Source organism: Onychostoma macrolepis, chromosome 09, assembly GCF_012432095.1.
Source record: "Onychostoma macrolepis isolate SWU-2019 chromosome 09, ASM1243209v1, whole genome shotgun sequence".
Classification (NCBI taxonomy): Eukaryota; Metazoa; Chordata; class Actinopteri; order Cypriniformes; family Cyprinidae; genus Onychostoma; species Onychostoma macrolepis.
In genome coordinates this window covers 7,339,662-7,363,710 of record NC_081163.1, presented here as the reverse complement: position 1 = coordinate 7,363,710, position 24,049 = coordinate 7,339,662, and the positions used below count along the sequence as shown (strand labels likewise).

General features: G+C 38.2%; 1 protein-coding gene across 3 annotated transcripts in view; it reads right to left on the bottom strand.

Annotated features, from left to right (window-relative positions):
• Nucleotides 1-23,422, bottom strand: part of cerkl (ceramide kinase-like) — a 60,214-nt gene extending 36,792 nt beyond the window's left edge. Inside the window, exons 1-2 of one of the 3 annotated variants that reach the window (XM_058787586.1) lie at nt 22,947-23,422; nt 10,716-10,910 (exon numbers count right to left, since the gene is read on the bottom strand). In XM_058787586.1, the coding sequence (XP_058643569.1) occupies nt 10,716-10,910; nt 22,947-23,283 (532 nt within the window). In that variant the 5' untranslated portion in view covers nt 23,284-23,422. Of the gene's footprint in view, nt 1-10,676; nt 10,911-22,946 lie in introns of all 3 variants that reach the window. The other 2 variants (XM_058787585.1, XM_058787587.1) reach the window with 2 other exon arrangements.
• Between the last annotated feature and the right edge of the window lie 627 nt (nt 23,423-24,049).

Below are 24,049 nucleotides of genomic sequence, written 5' to 3'. Positions count from 1 at the left end.
GAGGCTTAAGGCTGTTTTACCCCTGAGGGCTATCAAGACTGGCTAATGTCACCCAACACAGTAGCTACATCTGTCTCTGTCCAGCCCCTGTCTCAGGGCACAGAGGGTGCTGATGGGAAAGGTAAGGAGCATCTGAATGGTGTGGCTGAGGGTCTCCCTGCGGAGAAGATGATTCGGCACAGGGGAGCACTTTTCTCATAATCAGGGGTAAATTACCTGAAAGCGGGGTCAGGTTACACATTGATTTCAGAGACAAACAAAGCCCCAGGACTGCCCGTAAACACTCGCCCACTGCGCTAATGAGAGGATTGACCGTGCGGTTCAGTCATGGTTTGATTGCAAGTCATCGATGCTTCATATTACAGTGCAGCATAATTTGTGACTGTGAATTCATTCTGTTTTCTGGGGTATGTGCCATGTAGAATTCAGAAGGAGAATGCTTTTAAATTCCAAATAAATTGTTTGGTTTTAGATGTAGAATTAAAATAAATTTAAATTCATGGAGTCAGACTTTAAATATTAGCTTGACAAATCCTTGTTTGACAGTTTTGAAAAAAAGCCTTTTATGAAGATAGATAGATAGATAGATAGATAGATAGATAGATAGATAGATAGATAGATAGATAGATAGATAGATAGATAGATAGATAGATAGATAGATAGATAGATAGATAGATAGATAGATAGATAGATAGAAACTCAATGGACAGATGATAGATAGATAGATAGATAGATAGATAGATAGATAGATAGAGATAGAGATAGAGATAGATAGATAGATAGATAGATAGATAGATAGATAGATAGATAGATAGATAGATAGATAGATAGATAGATAGAAACTCAATGGATGGACAGATGAACAGAAAAGATATGGCATCCTGAGTCAGAAAGGGCTCTGAAAGATCTGAAAATCAATTAGGGATTTTGAGAAATAAGTATATTTTTATACGATACCAGTTAATTTGGCCAAGACCACTTAAAAAGGCACATAGAGGGCAAGAGAGTCACAACGTACATAACACAGCCATCAAACTGCACTTAAGTAACCCATAAACCGTTCCACTCGCTGAGCCCACAATACCCAAACGGGCTTTCTGGGGTGCACAGAATATTTGCTAATCCTCAAGAACAGATGTCTTATTTTTGCCCTGAAATCCCTGGCTGGCTGGCTGGCTGGCTGACTGGCGAGGGGAGTGAGCCCTCCGACGGATAAGCCCAGATTGGGGCCTTGCAGTGGGAAAGGTCAGGATCGGAGAGGAGCTGGATCCGGCAGGCCCGAGGGGAGGTAAGAGATCTGGGGGCCATACAGGAGATGGAACGGGTGAGAGAAAAAGAGCGTCACTGTCCTGTCCCGCTTTCCTACCGGCCGTGAGATCTCCATACGGGGGACGAGTGCTTCGACATTTCCTTAGATCCTCTGCCAAGAGCGGAGCATCTGGCATGGTGTCAGGGACTGGCATTAGCGCGCATTAGCAGTGGGGGAGACCCAGCCCTCTCCAGATTTGTCCCCTCCAGCAGGGGCATCACCAGGCAGGAGCTGCTCCAACCGCTAGACGAGGTGGGGAACTGCGGTGGAGGTTTGGGCTTCAAATCAATACACTTGCTTTCATTGGAACAATTAATTCACACAGACACCATATAATGAGACGAATGGAGATGCTCGGAGAAGAAAATTAAGCGTGTAATGCATTCTATTAATTATTCCATGTTAAAACGTGGGACGCACATGCATATTGTTCAATTAGAGCCATTGTAGTTCTCAGTGTGGACAATAACACCTTTCCTAATATTAGCCAGCGAGGGGAAAAAACAGCACCATGTGTTAGGTGCCTCCATTATGTCTGCGTACACGTCTATCTGGGGGCGGGTGTGACAGACAGAGAAATGGGGAAGATCCGTTGGGAATACGCAGAAAAACTCCACAAGCAGCACTCAGTGAAAGTGATACTGCAGTCGTACCTACAGCAGAGCCCGCAGGAGCATCTGTCCACCCTGAGACGTCCCGACAGAGCCCCAGATACCTCTCACAGCGGCATTTAGGGGTGGGAACCTTTAGGCACCTCAAGATTTGATTTAATTTGGACACTCTCAGGAAAAAAAATGTTTAAAAAAAATTGTGCCTTTAGGGTTACAACAGCTTGTCACTGGGACGGTGCCCTGAAAGGGACATCTTTGTTCATTATTTACCCCTAAAGGGCTCATAGTAGTACCTTTAGGGTACACATTATTACTCTAAGGTACAAATATACACCTTTTAGAACATAAGACACAAAGTTCTCCGTAATTTTACGAAGCTACGAGATTACTTTTTGTGCGCAAAGAAAATAAAAACAAAGACTTTATTCAACAATTTGTCTCCTCCGCGTCACCCTGGCGCCATTTTGGAGAGTATCCACTGAACGTAAACAATGTATGCTATTCTTTGTCACCTGCGTCACGCGGATATGTTTTCTACAGTGTTTACGGTTTGATCTGATCGATTTATCGATCATTTACGTATGTGATACTCTCCAAAATGGCGCCAGGGTGGAGGAGACAAATTGTTGAATAAAGTCATTATTTTTCTTTTTCTTTGCGCACAAAAAGTAATCTCGTTGAACCCTTGATGTCACATGGATTATTTTACCGATGTCCTTGCTACGTTTCTGGACCTTGATCGTGTTAATTACATTGCTATCTAAATATCTTAATTTGTCTTCCGAAGATGAAGAGGTCTTACGGGTTTGGAACAACATGAGGGTGAGTAATTAATGGCAGAATTTTCATTTTTGGGTGAACTATCCCTACTGCCCAAGTGATAAATTGTTGTAACCCTAAAGGTACAAAAGGCTATACACAGATCTAACGGTTTCTGGCCAATCGTAAACTTTAACTGCAAAAAGGAAAATTATTTAAAAAATATAGTCTATATAAATTAGACTTTTGGTTCAATTAGACTTGTTTTTCAGGTAAAATCTTTATAATAAGTAGAATTTTCTGTGAGAAGAAATGCTGTAAAAGACATTAAGACTTGGTTTCATAGATTGTGCCTTTTATAAGTATATTTTGTCTTACTACACTGGCAGATTTTTTAATTGTTTTAAACAAGCTAAAACCAAGTAGAAAAAATCACCAGTAAGAACAATTATAATTAAGATATTGCCACAAATCGTGATATACATTGTCCAGATATATGTTTATGTTCTTTGAAGGACACACTTGGTCACACTTTATTTTAAGGTTCAATTCTCGCTATTAACGAAGCATTAACTATGACTTTTGCCTCAATAAACCACTAATTTGCTGCTTATTAATATTTATTAAGGTAGTTGTTAAGTTTAGGTATTGGGTAGGATTAGAGATGCATAATATGCTCATGCAGAATATGTGCTTTATAAGTACTAATAAACAGCTAATATATTAATAATAGGCATGCTGATAAGCAAGTAGTTAATAGTGAGAATTGGTCCCTATACTAAAGTGTTACCGGATTTTTAAACATTGTAAGTGCAAAATAGGACATAAATACTCACTAAAGATAGGATTTTTTTTTGCAGCATTGTTCATTAGCGTCTTGTTTTCTGTAGTCATACATGCGTGACCATGTTCAGCTTTCAAGTGAAGCCTATGCAAATGCACTGATGTGCTACATTAAACCAAATTTTTAAAGGTCAAGTCTGTAATTTTTTACTCCACTAGTAGTGCCAACAGGAATTGCAGTCTCTTTAAATGGCATGATTAGGATGCACATAACATTCATTTTGAGCGGGAAAACTGACTTGTCTGAATAATGGAAGACTGTCATGTTAGAAACTTGTCATTTTAAATTTTTGTTTAATTTTTTTAGTTGTGTTTGGCAGTGCTGGAGGTGCAGACATTATACATTTCAGTTTTATTATTCAATTTGAAATTTTGATTTTTTTTACAATTTTTGTCGCTAATTAGAAATATAAAATAGTTACTCTTCCACAGAGAGAAGAGCATATGAGTTTCCAACGACATGAAGGTAAGTAAATTATTCCAGAATTATCTTTCCTTTAACTCTGTCACTGTGGACTTGAACTAAACCTTTAACTCTTTGTTAACCGTTTTTGCCTTTAATGTAAAACAGGATCAAAGCAAGCGACTCTAAACAGAGTTTGGGCTGGCCAGAAAACATCCCAGCTGAAGTAAGAGCGCTCCAGTCAATAAGATACACAGACTGATCCGTTTCCAAGGAGCCAAGGGGAAAGAGTCACCATGGATACGCAGGTTGACTTAATGGAAAACCTGTTAATGTGTAACATTATCCACTCGGCTATCGAGCTATTGTACATCAGCTCATGTAAATGCTGTGCAAGGCCCAGCTTCCTTCAAATGCCGAACGCGTTTTTTAAATCGCGTTCCGAGGGAGATTTCGCTTCCCCTATTATCTTGTTAAACAACTCAAAGCAATTTCATGCGTGGTGCACAATAGCCACTGTTGTGCTTTATGCCAAATGCACATATGAATTCAGATGGGTCACAAAAGCCTTTGGAGGAATGAGATGGACCCAGTGCTTGACCCTTGAGTTCTCTCCTCTCTCTGTTTGTCTTTTCTCCTCCCTTTAGGGCTGCAACAATAAAGTCCAGCTTGACGCAGGAGTGTGACCACGCGCTTTGACAAGAGCACCAAGAGCACATTATGTGTCCGGAGCGGAGCGCGGAGGGCTTCCCGGGCTCTGATTGACCTGCCTAGACTAATCTTTCAAAAGAGGGTTTAAGGACACAAGGAGTCTATTCCAGTTCGACTCGATTACTACGTCGGACCCGAGTAGACTGTAGTACAGGTGCTACTATTGTTGCCGGCCGTCTCCCCACACGTTTGGTCTGTGGCCTGGCCCGAGCGCTCGCTCTCTGACCGCAGGGTTTAATCTGTCAGCTGGGCGGCCGCACCTCATGTGTCAGCGCACATCACATGGCTTGTCAGAAAAACACGGCGATGCTGCGAACGGCATTCACGGCTCACCTTGAATAAAATCACACCGGGGATTGAGGGTCTGGGGGTTTTTTTTGGACCGTTCACCTTTTGTGTTGAGTGTCAGCTGCGACACACCCTCCATTGTGCCGCCTCCCTGGGAAACACCACTGTAACAGGTGAGCACCCCTGTAATCCAGCGTGCCCGCTCTCCCCTCCCCCCCTCGGGCCCAATGATTCAGCAGCACTCGCTTAATAGCCAATAAAATAACAGAGATAATCCAGCTATGGAAAACATGCGTCCGTGTGCGTGTGAGAGCATGTGCATGGGATGCAGGGGGTGGGGTGGACGTTTCCACGAGGACTAAACAAACTGCCATGCTTTATTAATAACTGCATGAGTCTGAGAAGGTATAAATTGTGATCGTGTAGCACATGATAACTGTTCTGCTGCTTATCAGAACCTGGAGAGGGAAAGATACGGGCCCTAATCAATGTTCCTTTATTCCATGTGACCCTGGAACACAAAACCAGTCATAAGTCGCACGGGTATATTTGTAGTAATAACCAAACAATACACTGAATGGGTCAAAATTATTGATTTTTCTTTTAAGTCAAAAATCATTAAGATATTCAGTAAAGATCATGTTCCATGAAGATATTTTGTAAATTTCCTACTGTAAATATATCAAAACTTAATTTTTGATTAGTAATATGCATTGCTAAGAACTTTATTTGGACAACTTTAAAGCCGATTTTCTCAATATTTAGATTTTTTTTGTACCCTCAGATTCCAGATTTTCAAATAGTTGTATATCGGCCAAATATTGTCCTATATCCTGACAAACCATACATAAATGGATAGCTTTCTGGTGATGTATAAATCTCAATTTCAGAAAATTGACCCTTATGGTTTTGTCGTCCAGGGTCACGTACAGAAGAGAGAATGTACTGAAATACGGATTCATCATGACCCAAAATGGTTGAAATCTTTCATTTACAATGTATAATCATCAAATATTGCTCATTTAAATAATCAGACTTACTAAAAAAAAAATGTTTTTGAGTGATTTCGTCATATCTCTGGAGTTTAGTTAAACAAATCCATAATTTTTAAGAAGAAACACATGATGCACAATTCAGCTGAATGAGTGAAGATATTTTTTTTCTTGTTTGTTCAGCCATTTGCATGTTTACTTGAGTTTTAATTCTGTGGCTGAAATCAGGAAAACATACTATCATTATACTCTTACTATTTCTGCCTATGTTATTGCTAATGTGCTATTACTAGTATGCTATTCTTACACTACTCAAACTTGCATCATCATCATAATAAATATTTTTATTAGCAACATATCCGTCAAACGACCTTCCTCAGATTAGGGAAATAATTGTGTTAATGCAAGTGTTGTAATTCTGTTTGGTTAGTATCACTGATATTACCTCATCTGTAAATTAATTATTCAGTATAAACCTGTTTATTATTTGATCTGCACTGCAAAAAAAAATCCTAATCCTGATCAAATCTTCTAGTTGAAATATCTAAAACTCCTTACATTTACATTCGAAGCACATTGTATAAGATATAAAGTATTATGATATTATGTTTTCAGACAATAGAATTTTTAATAGTGATTTTTTTCACTTCTAAGTCTTAATATCCGATGTAGAAGTAAAAAAAAAAGTACATTTATGTTATTTTAAGAACTAAGTTTTAGATATTTTCACTAAAAATGAATCTAATTAAGAAGTAATTTTTAGCTGTGTAAAGTGTGGCTATTTTACTAGGTGGACACAATTTCTTTGAGAGGAAAATGACAGAGTTTACCAGCATTACAAGGTCATGAATATGAAAGACTGGATGTAACTTTACACAGACAAGATCCAGAGGTGATTCTAATTTTATGCCAACACATATAAAGTTATGTGTTATATGAAGTTATATGTATTAAATCTACAGGCCATATACTTTTTAAAACACTGTATTTTAATGGTTTTGAAATGTCTCAACACTTCAGTTGTAAAACACCACAATGAATCTCATCTTTGCGTATTAATATTTCTCCTTGCAGCACTAAATAAGCATGTCCTCTCTCCTCTGGGCTCCCTCAAGGCATATTCTTTAATTATGTTAATTAATTCATGTTCTACCCACAGTACATGCAGACCTCACTCACAATTACCCGCAAAAAGCCAGCATTTCAATCTTTAAAGGGCTACAGCTCAGAAACACTTTTGTGCGAAGAAGTTACATGGCCAAAGTCTTAACAAGGATTCATCAAGCTGGGGGAAGGGTTTGATGGTATAAAGTTGTGAGGCCTGGACAATCCCCTCCTTAATTCCCAGTGAGTAATGCACCTCCTGAGCACTGCTGCTGTTACATCACCTCTTACTCAGTGCTGTAACTGAAATTCCAAGGATTAGCTGGCGTTAATACAGCATTATGACTAGGCCCTCGTCGGACAAAAACACTTTCCAGAGATTTCCCCTACACCATTATCTAGTCCCAAACTCACATCTCATATCCAATCCGGTTTTAAATATAGCCTGCTACTTGCATGGTGTGCGGTATTTATGTGGGGCGCACAGCGGGCAAAGAAGGATTTCTGAAATTGAACTTTCAGCCTAATTGTGACGCTAGATTAAATCAGTGAAAATGTGCAGCGCTGCATTGTCTGCAGACCGGGATTAACAGAGATTACACATGCTCATTTTCACAAAGGCAGCATCTGAATGCTCAACACTCGTTTAGCTGACGAAGGAAGTTTATACTAAATCATTTTGTTGGTCCTCGGGAGAGTCTCAGACGGGCTTTTACTGAATCCCCCGCTATGAGATCTCCTTCTTGCATCCCCCCCCCCTGGTTTTCGAGAACCGGAGAACGAAGAGTTCTGACGCATTTGGAAGGACACCTGTCTCCCGTGCAGCACAGCGAAGCGCTAGGCAGGCCGCTGGCCCATCTTGGCAGTGAACGCTAGTGAGAGGAGCACAGATAATTACAAACTCCAGGGAGGCCGTAGGACCAACCTGTTCCTCTAGTCTGATCCAGCAGGTCCTTGCGGCCAACACCACCTCTTTCAAGACCCCCTCTGACCCCCCCCCCTTCAGACACACCACACAATGATACGGTCATCACACAAAAGAGATGGTGCCCCTCGGCTTTCTCAACAAGAGTACCTTATAATCCAGTCCGTGGAGTTTATTCATGACTGTTTTGTGTAGTCAGGATGTTGCTGACACATCTAGAACATCATTTCACATCATATTTGTAGGTCTGATGCATACTTGAGAAATAATTTAATTGTGATACAAAGGCTCTGTTCCAAAACATAATGAGCAAGTGAGTCTAATGCTCTAATGCATAGACAGCTCAATGAGTTATACAAACAGCTCTCCTTATGCAAAGGACTAACTTGATTTGAGTTTGGTGTTGCATGTGTTGCACATGTTGCTAAATGAATAAACAGTGCTCTAATGCACATAAAAATACACAAAATGTTCAAAAGTTTGTCTATTAATATTTTTTAAATGTTTTTGACCAAATATGTTATGCATTTACTTGATCACAGTAAGAACAGTAAAATTGTGAAATATTGTTGCAACTGAAAATAATTGTTTTCTATTTAAATATTTTAGAATGAATTTATTCCTGTAATGCAAAGCTGAATTTTCAGCATCATTACTCCAGTCTTCAGTGTCACATGATCCTTCAGAAATCATTCTAATATGCTGATTTGGTTAATTCAAGAAACATTCTTATTATCATCAATGTTGAAATGCAGTTGAGCTATTTAATTTTTAGTTGGAATCATCTTTCTTGTCACTTTTGATCAATTTAATGCATTAAAAAAAGGATTGATTAAAAAAAAATCTTACTGACCTCAAACTTTTGAGCTGTAGTGAACATAGCACAAAAAAGTATTGGGTAAAATGGTTCATATTTAAATTAGATTGATCAAAGGTTGTTGTAAGTATTTCTCTGACTTTCATTTTGATATACAGGTGCATCTCAATAAATTAGAATGTCGTGAAAAAGTTCATTTATTTTGTTTGAATAAATGTTTGAATAAATGACCATCCATACAGTATAAATTCTGGGTATCTCTTGTTCTTTGAAACCACAATAATGGGGACGACTGCTGACTTGGAAATGATCCAGAAGACGAACATTGACACCCTCCACAAAGAGGGTAAGTCACAATAGGGCATTACTGAAAGGTGTGGCTGTTTACAGAGTGCTGTATCAAAGCATATTAAATGCGAAGTTGACTGGAAGGAAGAATTTGGGTAGGAAAACGTGCATAATCAACAGGGATGACCGCAAGCTTGAGAATACAGTCAAGCAAAGCTGATTCAAACACTTGTGAAAGCTTCACAAGGAGTGGATTGAAGCTGGAGTCAGTGCATCAAGAGTCACCAAGCTCAGACATCTTCAGGAAAAGGGCTACCAAGCCACTTCTGAACCAGAGACAACGTCAGAAGCATCTTACCTGGGCTGTGGAGAAAAATAACTGGACTGTTGCTCAGTGGTCCAAAGACCTTTTTTCAGATGAAAGTAAATTTTGGATTTCATTTGGAAATCAAGGTCCCAGAGTCTGAAGGAAGAGTGGAGAGGCACAGAATCCATGTTGCTTGAAGTCCAGTGTGAAGTTTCCACAGTCAATGATGATTTGGGCTGCCATGTCATCTGCTGGTGTTGGTCCACTGTGTTTTCTGAAGTCCACAGTCAATGCAGCCATCTACCAGGACATTTTAGCGCACTTCATGCTTCCTTCTGCTGACATGCTTTATGGAGATGCTGATTTAATTTTACAGCAGGACTTGGCACCTGCCCACACTGCCAAAGATACCAAAAGCTGGTTCAGTGACCATGGTGTTACTGTGCTTGATTGGCCAGCAAACTCACCTGACCAGAACCCCATAGAGAATCTATGGGATATTGTCAAGAGGAAGATGAGAGACACCAGACCCAACAATGCAGATGACCTGAAGGCCACTGTCAAAGAAACCTGGGCTTCCATACCACCTCAGCAGTGCCACAAACTGATCACCTCCATGCCACGCCGAATTGAGGCAGTAATTAAAGCAAAAGGAGCCCCTACCAAGTATTGAGTACATATACAGTAAATGAACATACTTTCCAGAAGGCCAACAATTCATTAAAAATGTTTTTTTATTGGTCTTATGAAGTATTCTAATTTGTTGAGTGAATTGGTGGGTTTTTGTTAAATGTGAGCCAAAATCATCACAATTAAAAGAACCAAAGACTTAAACTACTTCAGTCTGTGGGCACTGAATTTATTTAATACACGAGTTTCACAATTTGAGTTGAATTACTGAAATAAATGAACTTTTCCACGACATTCTAATTTATTGAGATGCACCTGTATTTGTTTCATCAGTGCATTATGAGATTGCCTTCACTGCAAATGAGACATGCTGCCACAGAATTTGGCATAAAATAGTATCAGCATAATTAACACTATCTTGCATCAAGAGCACACTTAAAATGCTACACTCACTAGGTTTAGGTACAGAGTAATTGTATCCGATTCATTATTGGGTTGGGCTAACTTTATTCAATAAATGTCAGCAAACACAATAAAATTTAGCAAATGTTGACGAGGTTAATGTTTGCATGTCATAAAATCCACTGAAGCTCCAAGATAAAGTCATTCTAAAATGCCTAATGTTTGATTTTTGACCTTGTTATTTCAGTGTATGGTGGATGTTGAGCCGCATTGGTGTGTGAATGTACCGCTGAGGATCTCTTTGAGGCTCTTGAACCAAATCTCACAGTGGTCTGCACTGAGGTTGCTGAGGTGGATGGCATGTTCCTTGAGTTTGAGCCCTTTGTTCTTGCACTGGAAGAGTGTGATGCCCAGCAGAGTTCCACCCGTCTGCTGCCCCACAGAGCGCCGCCTCTTTACCTTCACAGCAAACACGTCCTTAAGCTCCACATACTCTTCCTGCTTCTTCACATCACGGTCAGCTAAAGCAAACACACAAGAGATATTTAAAAGTCATATTACACATTTTTTCCATCGTGAGTTGGGTTTTAAAGTTATGTGTTTAAATGCCAAAACTTAATGTAGTTAAGTCTTTTTTTTTTTTTTTCTCCACCCCAATTGACCCTTAAAGGCCTGGTTAAATTTAAGACTGTAGTATGTAAATGTGAAAGTTTTATTTCAAAAGAACAACCAAATATGATTTAAACACATGACAAATATGACACCGGCTTATTTAAGTTTTGCTCTCTATATTGACTTTTTATTTTTATTTATTTATTATTATCTTTTTTTTTTTTTTGATAACAGGGAAGCAGCACTTGACAATTAAATGGGTTTAAAGGCATAGTTCACCAAAAAAAAAAAAAACAGTAAAATATTATTACTATTTCAAAGAACTGTTTTCTATTTTAATATATTTTAAAATGTATTTATTCTTGCAATGGCAATCTTCAGCCTTCAGGGTCACATGATCCTTCAGAAATCCTTCTAATATTTTGATTTGGTGCTCAAGAAACAATTTGTATTATCACCAACATTGAAAACAGTTGTGCTGCTTAATATTTTTGGTAGAAACAGATTTGTCTGATGAATTATCTGATGCATAGAAAGTTTAGAATAGCAACATTTATTTGAAATAGTATTTTTAACAATGTAAACGTCTTTACTGTCACTTTTGATCAATTTAATGTGTCCTTGTTAAGTAAAAGTATTCATTACTTCTTACTGACTCTTACTGAATTTTGAACTGTTTTTGCCCATTCAAGAAAGATCAGTGGGGTCTCAATATCAGACCCCTTTGACTTTCATTGTATAGACAAAATATGTTTAACATTTCTTCTTTAGAATATCAACATGATGATTCAGTGACAACACTTTTCATTTTTGAGTGAACTACCCCTTTAATTCTTCTACGAGAACAAAAACAAACAACATAATAAAGTCTTAATGGGTGAGAATTCAGACTTTCAACAGCACCGCACTTGATACCCCAGCGTTACGTTTAGCTACGAGCTTCCTATTCTCCCCTGACCCCCCGCTGTAAACCATTACCCACAGGCAAACTCCAATTAAACCACACTGAAATCTGTCGCCGAGCCTCAAGATGGACAGAGTTCTGTAGCTGCCTCTCTAAATGACAGTCTCTCTCCTCGTGTGAAAGCCTTTCTTCATTAGGAGCACCCCAAGCCGCACCTCTGCGTTTCAGAACATTAACTACCCTCTCACATTACTGCGCAGGACACCCGCCGCCATCTGTTCCTACTCAGGCTTCTGCTCAAACCTCTCTATACCTCCACCACTCTATTTATTTAACTCCGAAGCTGCGTTTCATTGTGGTCACTCTACAAATACCCCGAGTCAATTGAATTAGTGGGAATAGGAGATAATCTCTCCCGGCAGAGCTTTCCGAGAGCCGGGGCAAATGACAAAGTGGCCCGTGTTAACGGCCGTGTACAGGAAGCTTCCTCCGAGGGGGCGAGGGAGGGTCTTGAAGGGTAGGTGGAGACCGAGACTAGGCTGAAAAGGGGGGCTTCTCCCTGCTACATTACAGTAGCCTGCGCCTTGTCCGAATCAATCTTGGCACATCTGCCTAATGCCGACCGTAAACAGGATTAGAGAAGGACTTATCTGCTTGATGCTAATTGTGTTGCAGTTTTTGCACATGTCCACCCTTTTAATAGAGAGACTCCAAACGCCGATGTACAACTGCCCTTTTCAGGCAGCGCTTGTCAGCATGTGCACTAGTCAGGTTGGTCTGGGCTCTGAGTTTTTTTTTTTTAAGTCTTTGGCAATAGGGCCTAATTAGTCCCTCCAATTAAGAGCAGGAAAATTGAGTTTAAATGAGCGGCCCGCTAAGTAGAAGCAATGAGATGTAGATTGAGATAATACACCTGGTAGAGCACGAGTCTGACTGGTGTTTCCTGCTGATCTGCTCAAAAAACAGGCCACACAATTGGAACTTTACTTTTTGCTAATACTGTGCTCTCTCTATTTTTGGGAGCCCATAAATTTTTGCTTACACAAACTTTTTTTATATATATCTCTATTGTATTTTAGCCACTTTACAGCTCCACACTTGCTAATCTATTTTTAAGGAAATAATGATGCAACTTTAACAACTACATTAAAATTGGCAGCCAAATTAATCTCTTGACGTGGCTATGCTGATGCAATTAGAAAGCTAACACAAGTATTAGAAAGCTGATGTAAGCTGAAAACATGCTAGAAAGAAAGAAAAAAATAACATAAAGAACTACTTGCTCTCAAATGATTGTTCCAGTTTCTTTTTGCAAAGGAAGTATCATAAGGTTGTGCAATAAGTGACTGAGTGTTTATTCCATTATTATTTAACTTAAATCTGATCATGTTCCAGTTATGTATGTATCATGTGAAGGTGATAACTCAACTGCCATGATCCAAATAAGACTATATTTAAAAATACTGAGTAAAACAACTGGCATATGCCTGTATTAGGAATGCTGAGTCACGTAAACATCTTATTCCGAATATCCATTTTACTGGAATATACAAGTAATAATGGGAGCTATGTGATATAGGCAATAGTGTAAAGTCTAGAAGTGCCTACATTTTGCACTCTTGTCTGCTTTTCGATGTACTTGAACGTTTTGAAAATGATAAAATGAGTGGTCTATTAAAATGGAATATATATGTACGTGTGTGTGTGTGTGTGTGTGTGTGTGTGTGTGTGTGTGTGTGTATGTGTGTATATATATATATATGTGTGTGTGTGTGTGTGTGTGTATGTGTATATACACACACACACACACACACATATATATATATATATATATATATATATACACACACACACACACACACACACACACATATACATACATACACACACACACACACATACACAAACATTTTTCTTTTCTTTTTACAGCTTGACATAAATTGTCATTATATAAAAATGGAAAATGTATATAAAATATTCTTATATTCTTCAAAATTTCTCCTTTTATGTTTCAGGGGAAAAACTAACAGAATATTTGTTTTGAACACCATGAGGGTGAGTAAATGTTGACTGAAATTTCATTTTTGGATAAACTATCCCTTTATATGCCACAGGCAATCATGTGATCATGTGGATAGTGATTACCTATAGTATATACACACACTCACAAGTTCATATTCACAGTATATAATCTGAAAGATTCCATATTGCAGTAATCAAAAAGGCAAAACACACCTTTAGGATGCATAGACAGAATATGTAGATTTCTTGTAAAAGCCGTCACGCCTCTTTTGTGTGATCTAAAAGGGATTTTAGAGTAATCCATACAGAAACCCAAAGTTGGGGAAAGAGAAGGGGGTTGAAGAAGATTTTGGCCGCTGGTGCCTCTGCTGCAGGGCACACAAGTTCACAAATAAGAAGGGCCATATGTTCAGGGTCATTGGTCTAAAGGGGCTGCAAGGGGCCAAATCAATATGACACGTCTGGTAACACAAGAGGTCATATAACACAGAGCCCTCCTGAAGACTGACTATGGATCTGTCGTCTCCGGAGATCTCATCTCTCTCATTGACAATTACATGCGTGTCTGTGTGTAGACACCACTCACAGCCATCAATGACACACACACACACACACGCATGCTGTCATCACACTCACCGGCTGCCGATTCATGTTTTCTGGATTACTATGAAATCAGGCTGGATGAAATGAAACTCAGCAGAGTAGGACGAGTTGTTACACTTGCTCATTTTTTTCTGAAAATGTTTAGACTAAAGTTTTGGAATTGTGCCTCAAACATCTTTGAGATTTATTATCATTAATGTATAAATTAAATTGATAACTTAATAGCAAAATCCAGTGTTATAGTCATAACATGATATTGTATGACTCAGCGTATTTTTAAGTTATAGCGTTACACTGTATATAATTTATTTATTTATGCATTTATTTATTTTTATTTTTTTACCAGACAATGCATGGTGGTTGTTTACTGATCCAAGTATCTATGATGTCTTCAACAAGCCACATGATTAAAGATTATTCATTCATTATTCAGCCCAATACACCTTACTTTGTTAGTGATCTAAACAAATACCTAATGCATGATAAATATTATTAATGATCTTAGCAAAAATTTACCTAAATCCCAAAATTGCATGGACAAGTGCACTGTGCATCATGCATGCAAAACCAAAATAATTTTAAAATAATTTTAAATGATCTTTTTCTGTTTAGAATTTCTGGTTGTCATAAAAGCTTTGCATGCTAGGAAACTGTTAATTAGTTTGAAAATACCAATTCTGTTGAACCTTCGCAAGGCGGATATCCAGAGAGCAGAAAACAAAGCAGGGAACGACGTGTCTTTGGCCCCCAGCGTGGCAAGTGTCATATTCTGGCGCACATGAGGCTGATTTCAGATGACAAGATGGGAACAGCCCTTCATTTGAGGCACAGTAAGACATGGGGAGATTAAATAAAACTGTGCACTCTTCTAGAAAACTTTATTGCTTCCAGATGGATACAAGCTTCCTCTCAGCAGCGCTCCGGCAAAGGCGAGACGCAGGGGGCCCGACGTCATGTCATCATGCAACTAATGTATGGACAAAAAGAATAAATTCTACACCGGCAGTGATCTGAGCTGCTAGACTTTATTACAGTGAGATTTCAATATACATGTGGTCTGATGTATATGCATTGATTTTAATAGTGGTGCTTGAAGAATCAATTTTAGTATTGCTCGTACTTAACATTAGTGATATGAAAAACCAAAGTATTATGTTACTCATCTCATACTTTTTGTGAGCCAGACATAAATGATACCTGTGGCTAGCTGAGAAGTGTTTTGTTACTTCTTTTTTTTTAAGTGATTAGACTAACAATTTTTGCTTGTTAGACAATAAAATGGCCAAAAAAATCTCACTTTGAAAGATGGACCCAAGCCATATCTAGAGACTTTTGCCAGTGGGCAAGAAGATCATGACACAAATAATCATGTTTTTGAAGAAACAAGATAAGCAACACTGCATAAAATATTAAGACTTTGTTGTTTTTTCCCACTTGTCCATAAAATATTCCACTAGTTTTTTCCTCTTGTTTTTAACTTAAAAACAAGTTGTTTACATGGTAAAATAAATGAAAAAATCTGCCAGTGCAGTAAGATAAAAATACTTGTATTAAAGATACAACAAAACAAGTCTTAATATCTAATGATGCTTGTGTTTCAAGTAAATTAAAATCATGTTTCATAGATTTTTAGATATTTTAACCAGGAAAATGTTACTTTAGGAACATGGTTTTGCAGTGTGAAGACTTTAAAGTAGGCTATCCAACTTGGACCAGCAAGTAACCTCATAGAAACCTCTAGAAACTGCATAGCAAAGCCCTGGTCACCACCTACAACATCCTAGTATCATGCTAGTAAAATTTACACAGGTAGGCACCACTCTTTCCTTCAGAAAATGTAAAAATCTATAGTAACTTCTCCATATAGAAAATATCCCTGAATGTCTTTTAAATCTCATCTGTTCACCTGCATTCACAGGGTGCAGTTTGGCAGAGGGTCTCTTTGTCTCATCTTCTCCCTACTCGTTGTTGATGCGTGCAGCGCTCTCACAGATGAAACTAATACCGTGGTTTGAAAAGGGTCCAACTGCGGAAAGCCTGTGCCAGGTCAGCAAGCCACTCTTTGCCCCCATGTTGTGTGGGGCCATGTGGTTCCCAGCATGGCGTCCGAGAGCATATTTTCCACCTGTGCCTGTGGAAGCCTGTGTGCCCAGACCCACACACCAAAACCCAATATTTACATTTTTATATTGCCGTTTTCAAGCCCCCAGGATGCAAACAAAGGAGACAGCGTCTGTTTGTTCCCTGTGTGCAATTAGACTGTGACACTGTATATCCCTATTGTAATACAGAGGGGTCACACACTTGAACTTTGACTGTGTTCGGTACACAAGCCAGCTGATTGGCGTGTGTGGGACAATCTGCTTGATAAATAGCACTTTAAAGAATCTATAAAAAGCAAACACTGCTTTGCACGTGCAGTGCAGCTTATTACTGTATATTTTGGTTTTGGTCGGTGCATGCAGATTTCCATTGTTGCACACCGCCCCTTGTGTGTTTTTGGCAATAAGAGTGTAATACTCTCCACTTTACTGTTTAAATACATTTTACTGATTTATCAGTCAAGGTCAGCGCAATGCAAAAAAAAAAGTGAATCAGAATCCAATTTCTCCACTTTACTGTTTGCATACATTTTACTGGTTTATGTGTCAAGGTCAGCGCAATGCAAAAAAAAAAAAAAGGTTAATCAGAATCAAATTTGTGGTTCTGGACAGGCCTGCAACTTTTGATGTTTTTCTTTTGATTTCTGTTTTGTTTTGTTGTTTAATATTGGTTAATTAAATTAAATATATTTATGCATTCAGCTACCAATAAGAGTGCAATGCTCTCTGCTACTATTAAAATACATTTCACTGATTTTTTTGTCAAGGTCAGTGGAAAAATAAATGCAATAAAAAGTTCCATTATCATCAAAATTTCTTTGTTTTTGTGGTTTTGTTTAGCCACATTTTGTTTTGTTTTTAGCCTCATTTTGTCTTCATTTGTTTTGTTCTGTTATAGCCACATTTTTGTTTTGTTTTGTTTTGTCAGTAAGGTCAAGTGTGTTTATAACAATTTGCCCTGGTGAAAACACTGCAGGCTTACAGCGAGATGCATTTCATGCAATGCAAAGCTGCTCTTATACTCATTCTTATGCTGTCATGCGCTTTTGGAAGCATGTACGTCTATCTCGTTGGGTCTGTAACCAGAGGCTCCTACTCCGAGTCTCAGGTGTTAGTAGAAGAGCTGAGCATGTCTCAGCATAATGACTCATTATTGATGCTAATGATGTTCTGCTCATTATTTTTAAACAGGCTCTAGAAATAAACAATTATCGTCACCTACTTTTCATTATGCTCCCGGCCAAAATAATTTGCGGATATGAAAGAGGAAAAAAATTTGATCTTAAAGACTGGATAGCTTAAATGTGTAACATAACTTCATTAATGTGGCTAAATTGCTAAATTAACATTACTTATCAGCATATCTGAAGTTGCAAAACATGTTTTTTGTTGGATGATTGATGTTTATTGAAGAGTATACCATTATGTAGAGCTGACGTTGACTCTGCCCAGCATTTTTCCATGCGGAGGATGGAGAATGTGTCTGGACTAAAAAATGTCCCCCTTCTGTCCCTCGGTACTGTGAAATGGGATCAGATAACCTCAGCGGTGCAATTAGCCTCAGAAATCTGAGGCTGAGCCAGTCAGTCCAGTTCCAGAGAGCTACACTGGGGCAGATGCTCCATGCTGACCGCAATGGTCAACCAAAGTCCTCAGAGTTCTGGGAAAAACAGGTCATTTTCAAAGATCTAGTACCGCAGCTTGTGTATGGTAAACCATCTAGCATTTGCTTGCATGACATGCTCGTTCAGCTCAGCGCTCATATAAATGGCTAAAGTGATCGATGAAACAAAAACTGAGAACTAAAGTCAATATGTTAGGATTTAATCTGAAACAAAATAATTTTAAAACGCATATAGAAGAAGAATGGCATTGTGCATCTCTCATCTAATGTATTACTCCCTCTTAGAGATAATTGAGCATGCATTCAGGATATACTCTATAAAGTAATTAGATTCTCTCATCGTAGAAAAGAAAATCCCTGCAGTGGTCATATCTGATTATGGACTTAAAAATAGCAGTTTAATCCAGCCATGTTCTTTTTTTATTATTATTGCACAGAGGTTGTTCTTCATAGCTCAGAAGACCTAATTAAGTTCTTAGCTTGACTTTTGTCAGATGTTTCTCCTAAAATTGCTTAAGACACAACAGTTGAGATACAGTTTTGTTTTATGCCAATTTTAATATTAAATAATGTCTGATTTCAAGTTAATCTCAGATTTTACATGCCGACTCGAGTCTTCTGAAACTCTGACATGTGAGATTATAAGGGTGTTTTGTCAGTACAAAATCTGAGAAACAAAACACATCCATATAATCTCATTGCTCTCAGGAGAAACAATTGAGATACTGAAGCAATCTCATGTGTGATTTTTATTTAATTTTTTTCCCTATAGGTTCATCTGCTGAAATTAGCCATCATTTAAGCAGTAGAATTCAGTGCAAACATTTTAGCGATGAAATACAACTCAGTGTGAGTATGACTCACATGCATCATTTACTTAAACTGTTGCCTAAAAATAAATAAAAGCATACATTTGCAATCTCTGACCCAGGAGCTTTGTTTGTATACGTCTACAGAGCCCGAGGTAAAATCAGCGCACACATGGCGTGAACCCACCAGAGTGATCTAAATGAACTGCGTGGACTGGAGGCGTGAACTGCTCTGGCACCCAGATCAAATCACGGTGTTTGTACATTCAGCAGACAAACTGAAGTAAAGCCAAGGCCAATGCTAAGCAAATTCAGGGTTCAAAAAGTCAAACCCAGATCCCTTTGGCAAACAAGCCCAGTCTCCCGCGCGCTTCTGTGGTTGTGGCTGAATATGAGGCCAATTCACCCGGCTCTACTTTCATTTCTAAAAGGTGAGCTAACTGGCATGTTGTTTACTCTGGATCGGCTGTAGGTGATGCCATGAGAGAATTCTTCTGTGGTATTTTTGAAACATACAGTAGAAATACTGCTAACCTCTAAAAAAAGAAACTCTATATATTATTTACGGCTTGTCCTGTTGTCCGCTCCGTGGCTAGTGGCATCTTAAAGGGATAGTTCACCCAAAAATGAAACTTCTGTCATCATTTACTTACCCTCACATCATTCCAAACCCATTTGATTTTCTTCTGACAAAAGACAAAAAAGTGTCACAAAAGTATTCAAGGACAAACCTCATATTTTGAGTAAAAGTTACAATGCAGGGCAAGAACAACTACATTTCAGTTTTTCATCAAGCAAAGCTATCATGTGGCTTCGAAATACTTCAAAATAACAAAAAAATACATTTTGTGTAATATGATGTAAATGATGACATAATATATATAGATAACTGTTTTTTTTTTTAATCATGCTTTTTATTATGTTATCATGTTTTTATTGTGTTTTAATGTGTTAGTTAGCTGTATTTGTTAGTTTTTTTTTTTTTTTTTTTTACTTAATCAAAATAACCTGACTGCAGTTTGATTGAGATTAATTGGAATGCACAATGAAAAAACACGATTTTTGAAAATTGTTAAAAACGGGGTTGTCTTGATTTATTTTTATCAGGCTCCTATGAAAATAACATTGGATAATTTTTGAAAATAAGGCATTCAATAATAACCTTTTCTTTGCCATTAAAGTGAAATTACGGAACCTAAACATAGAAGCCTGATAAAAATGCTAATTTAAAAGAAAAAAAATCTCAGATGGACTTAGAGGTATTTACATCAAAACTGTTGAAATGTTAAGAAGTAAATTTGATAACAGCTGTTTCTGTTTTGTAGGTCTAAAGCATGTGACATTGCAAATAAAACGCATAATCAGAAATTAAACAGGTATCACATCATCACTGAAATCCAACACACAGTGTTGTCATAGAAACAAGCACTGAAATGCCACATTGCAATCATGTAATTTGATATTGTGTTTGTCTGCTGGTTAATGTCCTTCAATCTCTCTCAGTCGTCTGTAGTGAGGGATCAGGGGCAATATTCTGATCTGTTATCCCTCGGCAGAAAAAAAGCGCATGAGCGTCAAATAGAGAACCCCAGCATATCGGGATCTCGCTGTCATTTTTTGGCATTTTGGAGAGAACATTTGGTAAAGGCCATAGGGGGTTATTAGATGAATGCTTTCTGTGTAATGAGAGCTCTGGCTTAATAACATTAGCTTGGATCACAGATGAAAAGTACTGTCTATAAAGCTTACACTGACTGAAAGTCTCTCTTGCACTCGGCAGCGTTCACGCTTTGAAGTGCCTGTGCAAAACAACAGCCAAAGACAGGAAGTACATGCCTCAGCTTCAAACTGCTGGGCGTGTTTCAAAATTGTTTCATTTTCCCCATTCGGTTCTGTTCCCTGATCAATCAAACAGCGTAAATCAAGAATCCACTCTTTAAGAGCAATTTTGGAGGGCTTTTTTAATGAATGCCTCAAAGACGACAGCAAATGTGGTCTGATATTCATATTTATGCACGTTTATATTTCACACTGCTGCGTTTTCCATATAAAGGCGCCCTCATGTTTGCATATATTTCTAGTTACTCAAAATGTGGGTGGATTCCTTAAAACCCAAAGCGAAAAACTACACAGCTTAGAGTTTCACTAATATTGAATGAAATCAAATCCTCCTAAAGTCATATGGTTATCTTCGTAGTGTAATGATGCAGATGGTAGTTTTGAGTATCATTTACTTGGACATTTGCTAACTGTCCACAAGACTGACAGATGCCCTACTTTAGGTGGTCACAACAGTCAGCCGGAGTCCATTACCAACACAGCTGTTACACATGAGTTTCTGGCAGGACTAACATTACCCCCTTTTTCCCCCCTTTATTTGGATTGTTATATTGTTGTAGCCCTCTTTTGTTTGTGTAATAATTACAGTAGGGTACAATGCAGCTAAAGGGCTCGCACAATTTGCTTACTTCTGATTCTAATGTTATAACGATCAACATATTTTATTGAATATTGATGGAGCAACACACTTTTTGTGAAAATAAATGACAAAGAAGTGTATTTTTATTAAAAAGCATTTAAATGGGATCTTTTTGGGCCTTTTTAATGTTGCAACAAGGGGGCTTTATTAATTCACAAGGATCCAGGAAAAGGACTAAAAATGCTGGATTATGCCAGGCCAGTAGTCGGCGATATATTTTTCTAAAGAAACATTACACCCCTATACTGAACGCATAATATACATATGCATGACGTCACCGTTTTCATAGTTTACACTGAAATGATAATGGTATCGTTTTCAAAAACTTGCGCTTTGAAACCCATTTTTAAAAGTTTGCATTTTCAGGCCCACATAACACCCTTGTCATGTAAATGAACAGCCAAAATGCATAAATCGTTTTGTTTTTAGAAGAAAAGTCTTGTATACGAGTCGTTTAGATTAGTGTCTTCAAAATGCATAAAATGTAAATTTAAGCTTTTTGTTTGCCTCTAAATATAAGCGATTCTCATTGGCTACATATATCTGCAACCTTTTCTTGCATCAACATTTGTCATTGAAGCAATGGCATTGTGGATGATGCCCCTTTGTTTTGCAAACTTTATAGAGACAAACAAGCGTTTAGGAAAGCTGTGCTGTGGTAGAAGGATGTATATATTTCTGAAAATGCTACTTTTTGATGTGTGAGTTTGTGTGTTAATTGTACGTGTGCATCATGTGTTAGCCCTTATGAAAATTAACCATGGTTTTATTGTAGTAAAAGTCTTGTTTTTGGGGTGTATTGATTAGGATACCTTTTGTATAACCACAGTTTTACTACAAACTGTTAAACTAAGGTTAATGTAGCAAAACCATGGTTAATTTGTGGTTAGCATGGTTTAACTATAGTGACCATGTTTTGTTTTGTTGTTTTTTTTTCATAAGGGAGGCCAATTACATAACCAAAGTATGTGAGAGAAAGAGACTCAATGATTCTAAATTCAAACGCGATTAATTCTAATTAAGTCTCTGTCTTAATAAATCTCAGTAAGAACTTTTCTCTTCTTTGTATTCCTACAAGACAAAAACATATAGCTAGGCCTATGTAACCAAAATAAGAAAGAGTGAATAAAAAAATGAAATTATTCATTCTAACATTATGAAACGGTCATAAAACCAAGTTTACTGGCTAGCCCATTGCTAATGTTGAGTCCATGTGCTAATAAATCTCAGCAAGCACTTTTCCAATGCTGAGATTGCATGTGCAGTCGTGTCTGTAAACACGATAAATGAATAAATGGTTTGCTTATATGACTTCGAGCGCCAGGCAGACACACAGGAAGTAAACAAGGGTAGCATGCAATCACCATGGAAACGGCGGCAAACAGAGCGCGGCGCTGCTCACCTGTAGGGGTCTCGGGCTGAATGGGCGTCCATGTTACCCGCGTTTCCGTGAGAACCACGTCGTGGCTCTTCTTCCCGATTTGAAAGATTCCTCTCACAATCGGTTCGTCCGGTCTATATTTCTTTTCTGGTCGGCCCTTATCGGCGTCATCCGTGCACAACTGAGGGGCCGAGACGGAGCGTTTCTCGTTTTGCTGCTGCTGTTTTCGCTTTTTCTTTTTTGCCTTGACTCGCTTTCTCGTCCCGCGAGGAGACACCGGTTGCGTCTCGCGCAACTCTTCCTGACTCTCCGACCACGCGTTGAGGACACTTATCGATTTACACGGGGATTCAAACATAACGTCAATGCTTGCGGGGCAAACTCGGCTTTGTGTATTAATTTACCGGCTCTCGGTCGCTAGGCTCTTGAAGAAGTTCCTAGTCTCCATGCACCTCTAGAGCGCGCGCGCCCGCTGGGCTTTCTTAGCCGAGCACGCGCGCTGCCCTCACTCGCATGTAGTTATTGCAAATAATCATTTCATTTGTGTGGTAATGTGAAAAACTATGACAAGCCATTTTAACATTTATTCATTTTAAACTATCCATTTTATGTTACTAGGAGACTAGTAACGAAATGTTTCATGTTTAATTAAAGGTTAAAGTGCTAGACCTTGTGAAATTGAAAAAAAAGATTAGAAAACCAACTAGAAATGTAAAACATGGATACTAGTTAGTAGTAGGCTTAGCTACTACTAGTAAAGCATTGGCCTGCTAGAAATGAATAGGCCTAGCTGATATGTGAACATTTCCCTATAGAACTGAATTGCAAAAAAAGTCACTATTGCATTCATTTTAATGCAATTACTATTGATTTTAAAAGTAGGCCTACTATAAATAGACACTAGTTAGTTAAATAATAAACAACGGCTTAAAATAGAAAAGGAGTTAACAAAAATATTTTAATTTTGTTTAACACTGATGGCACTTAGCCTATGTGACAGTATTTCTGTGGATTTTATTTTTTGTTTGTGTTAGCAAATATATAGGTTGCCTCAGACATGGACGACTGGATTTGTGTTCTTATCTTATGACTGCATGCCTGGTTTATTTGGTGTGCTAAACAAT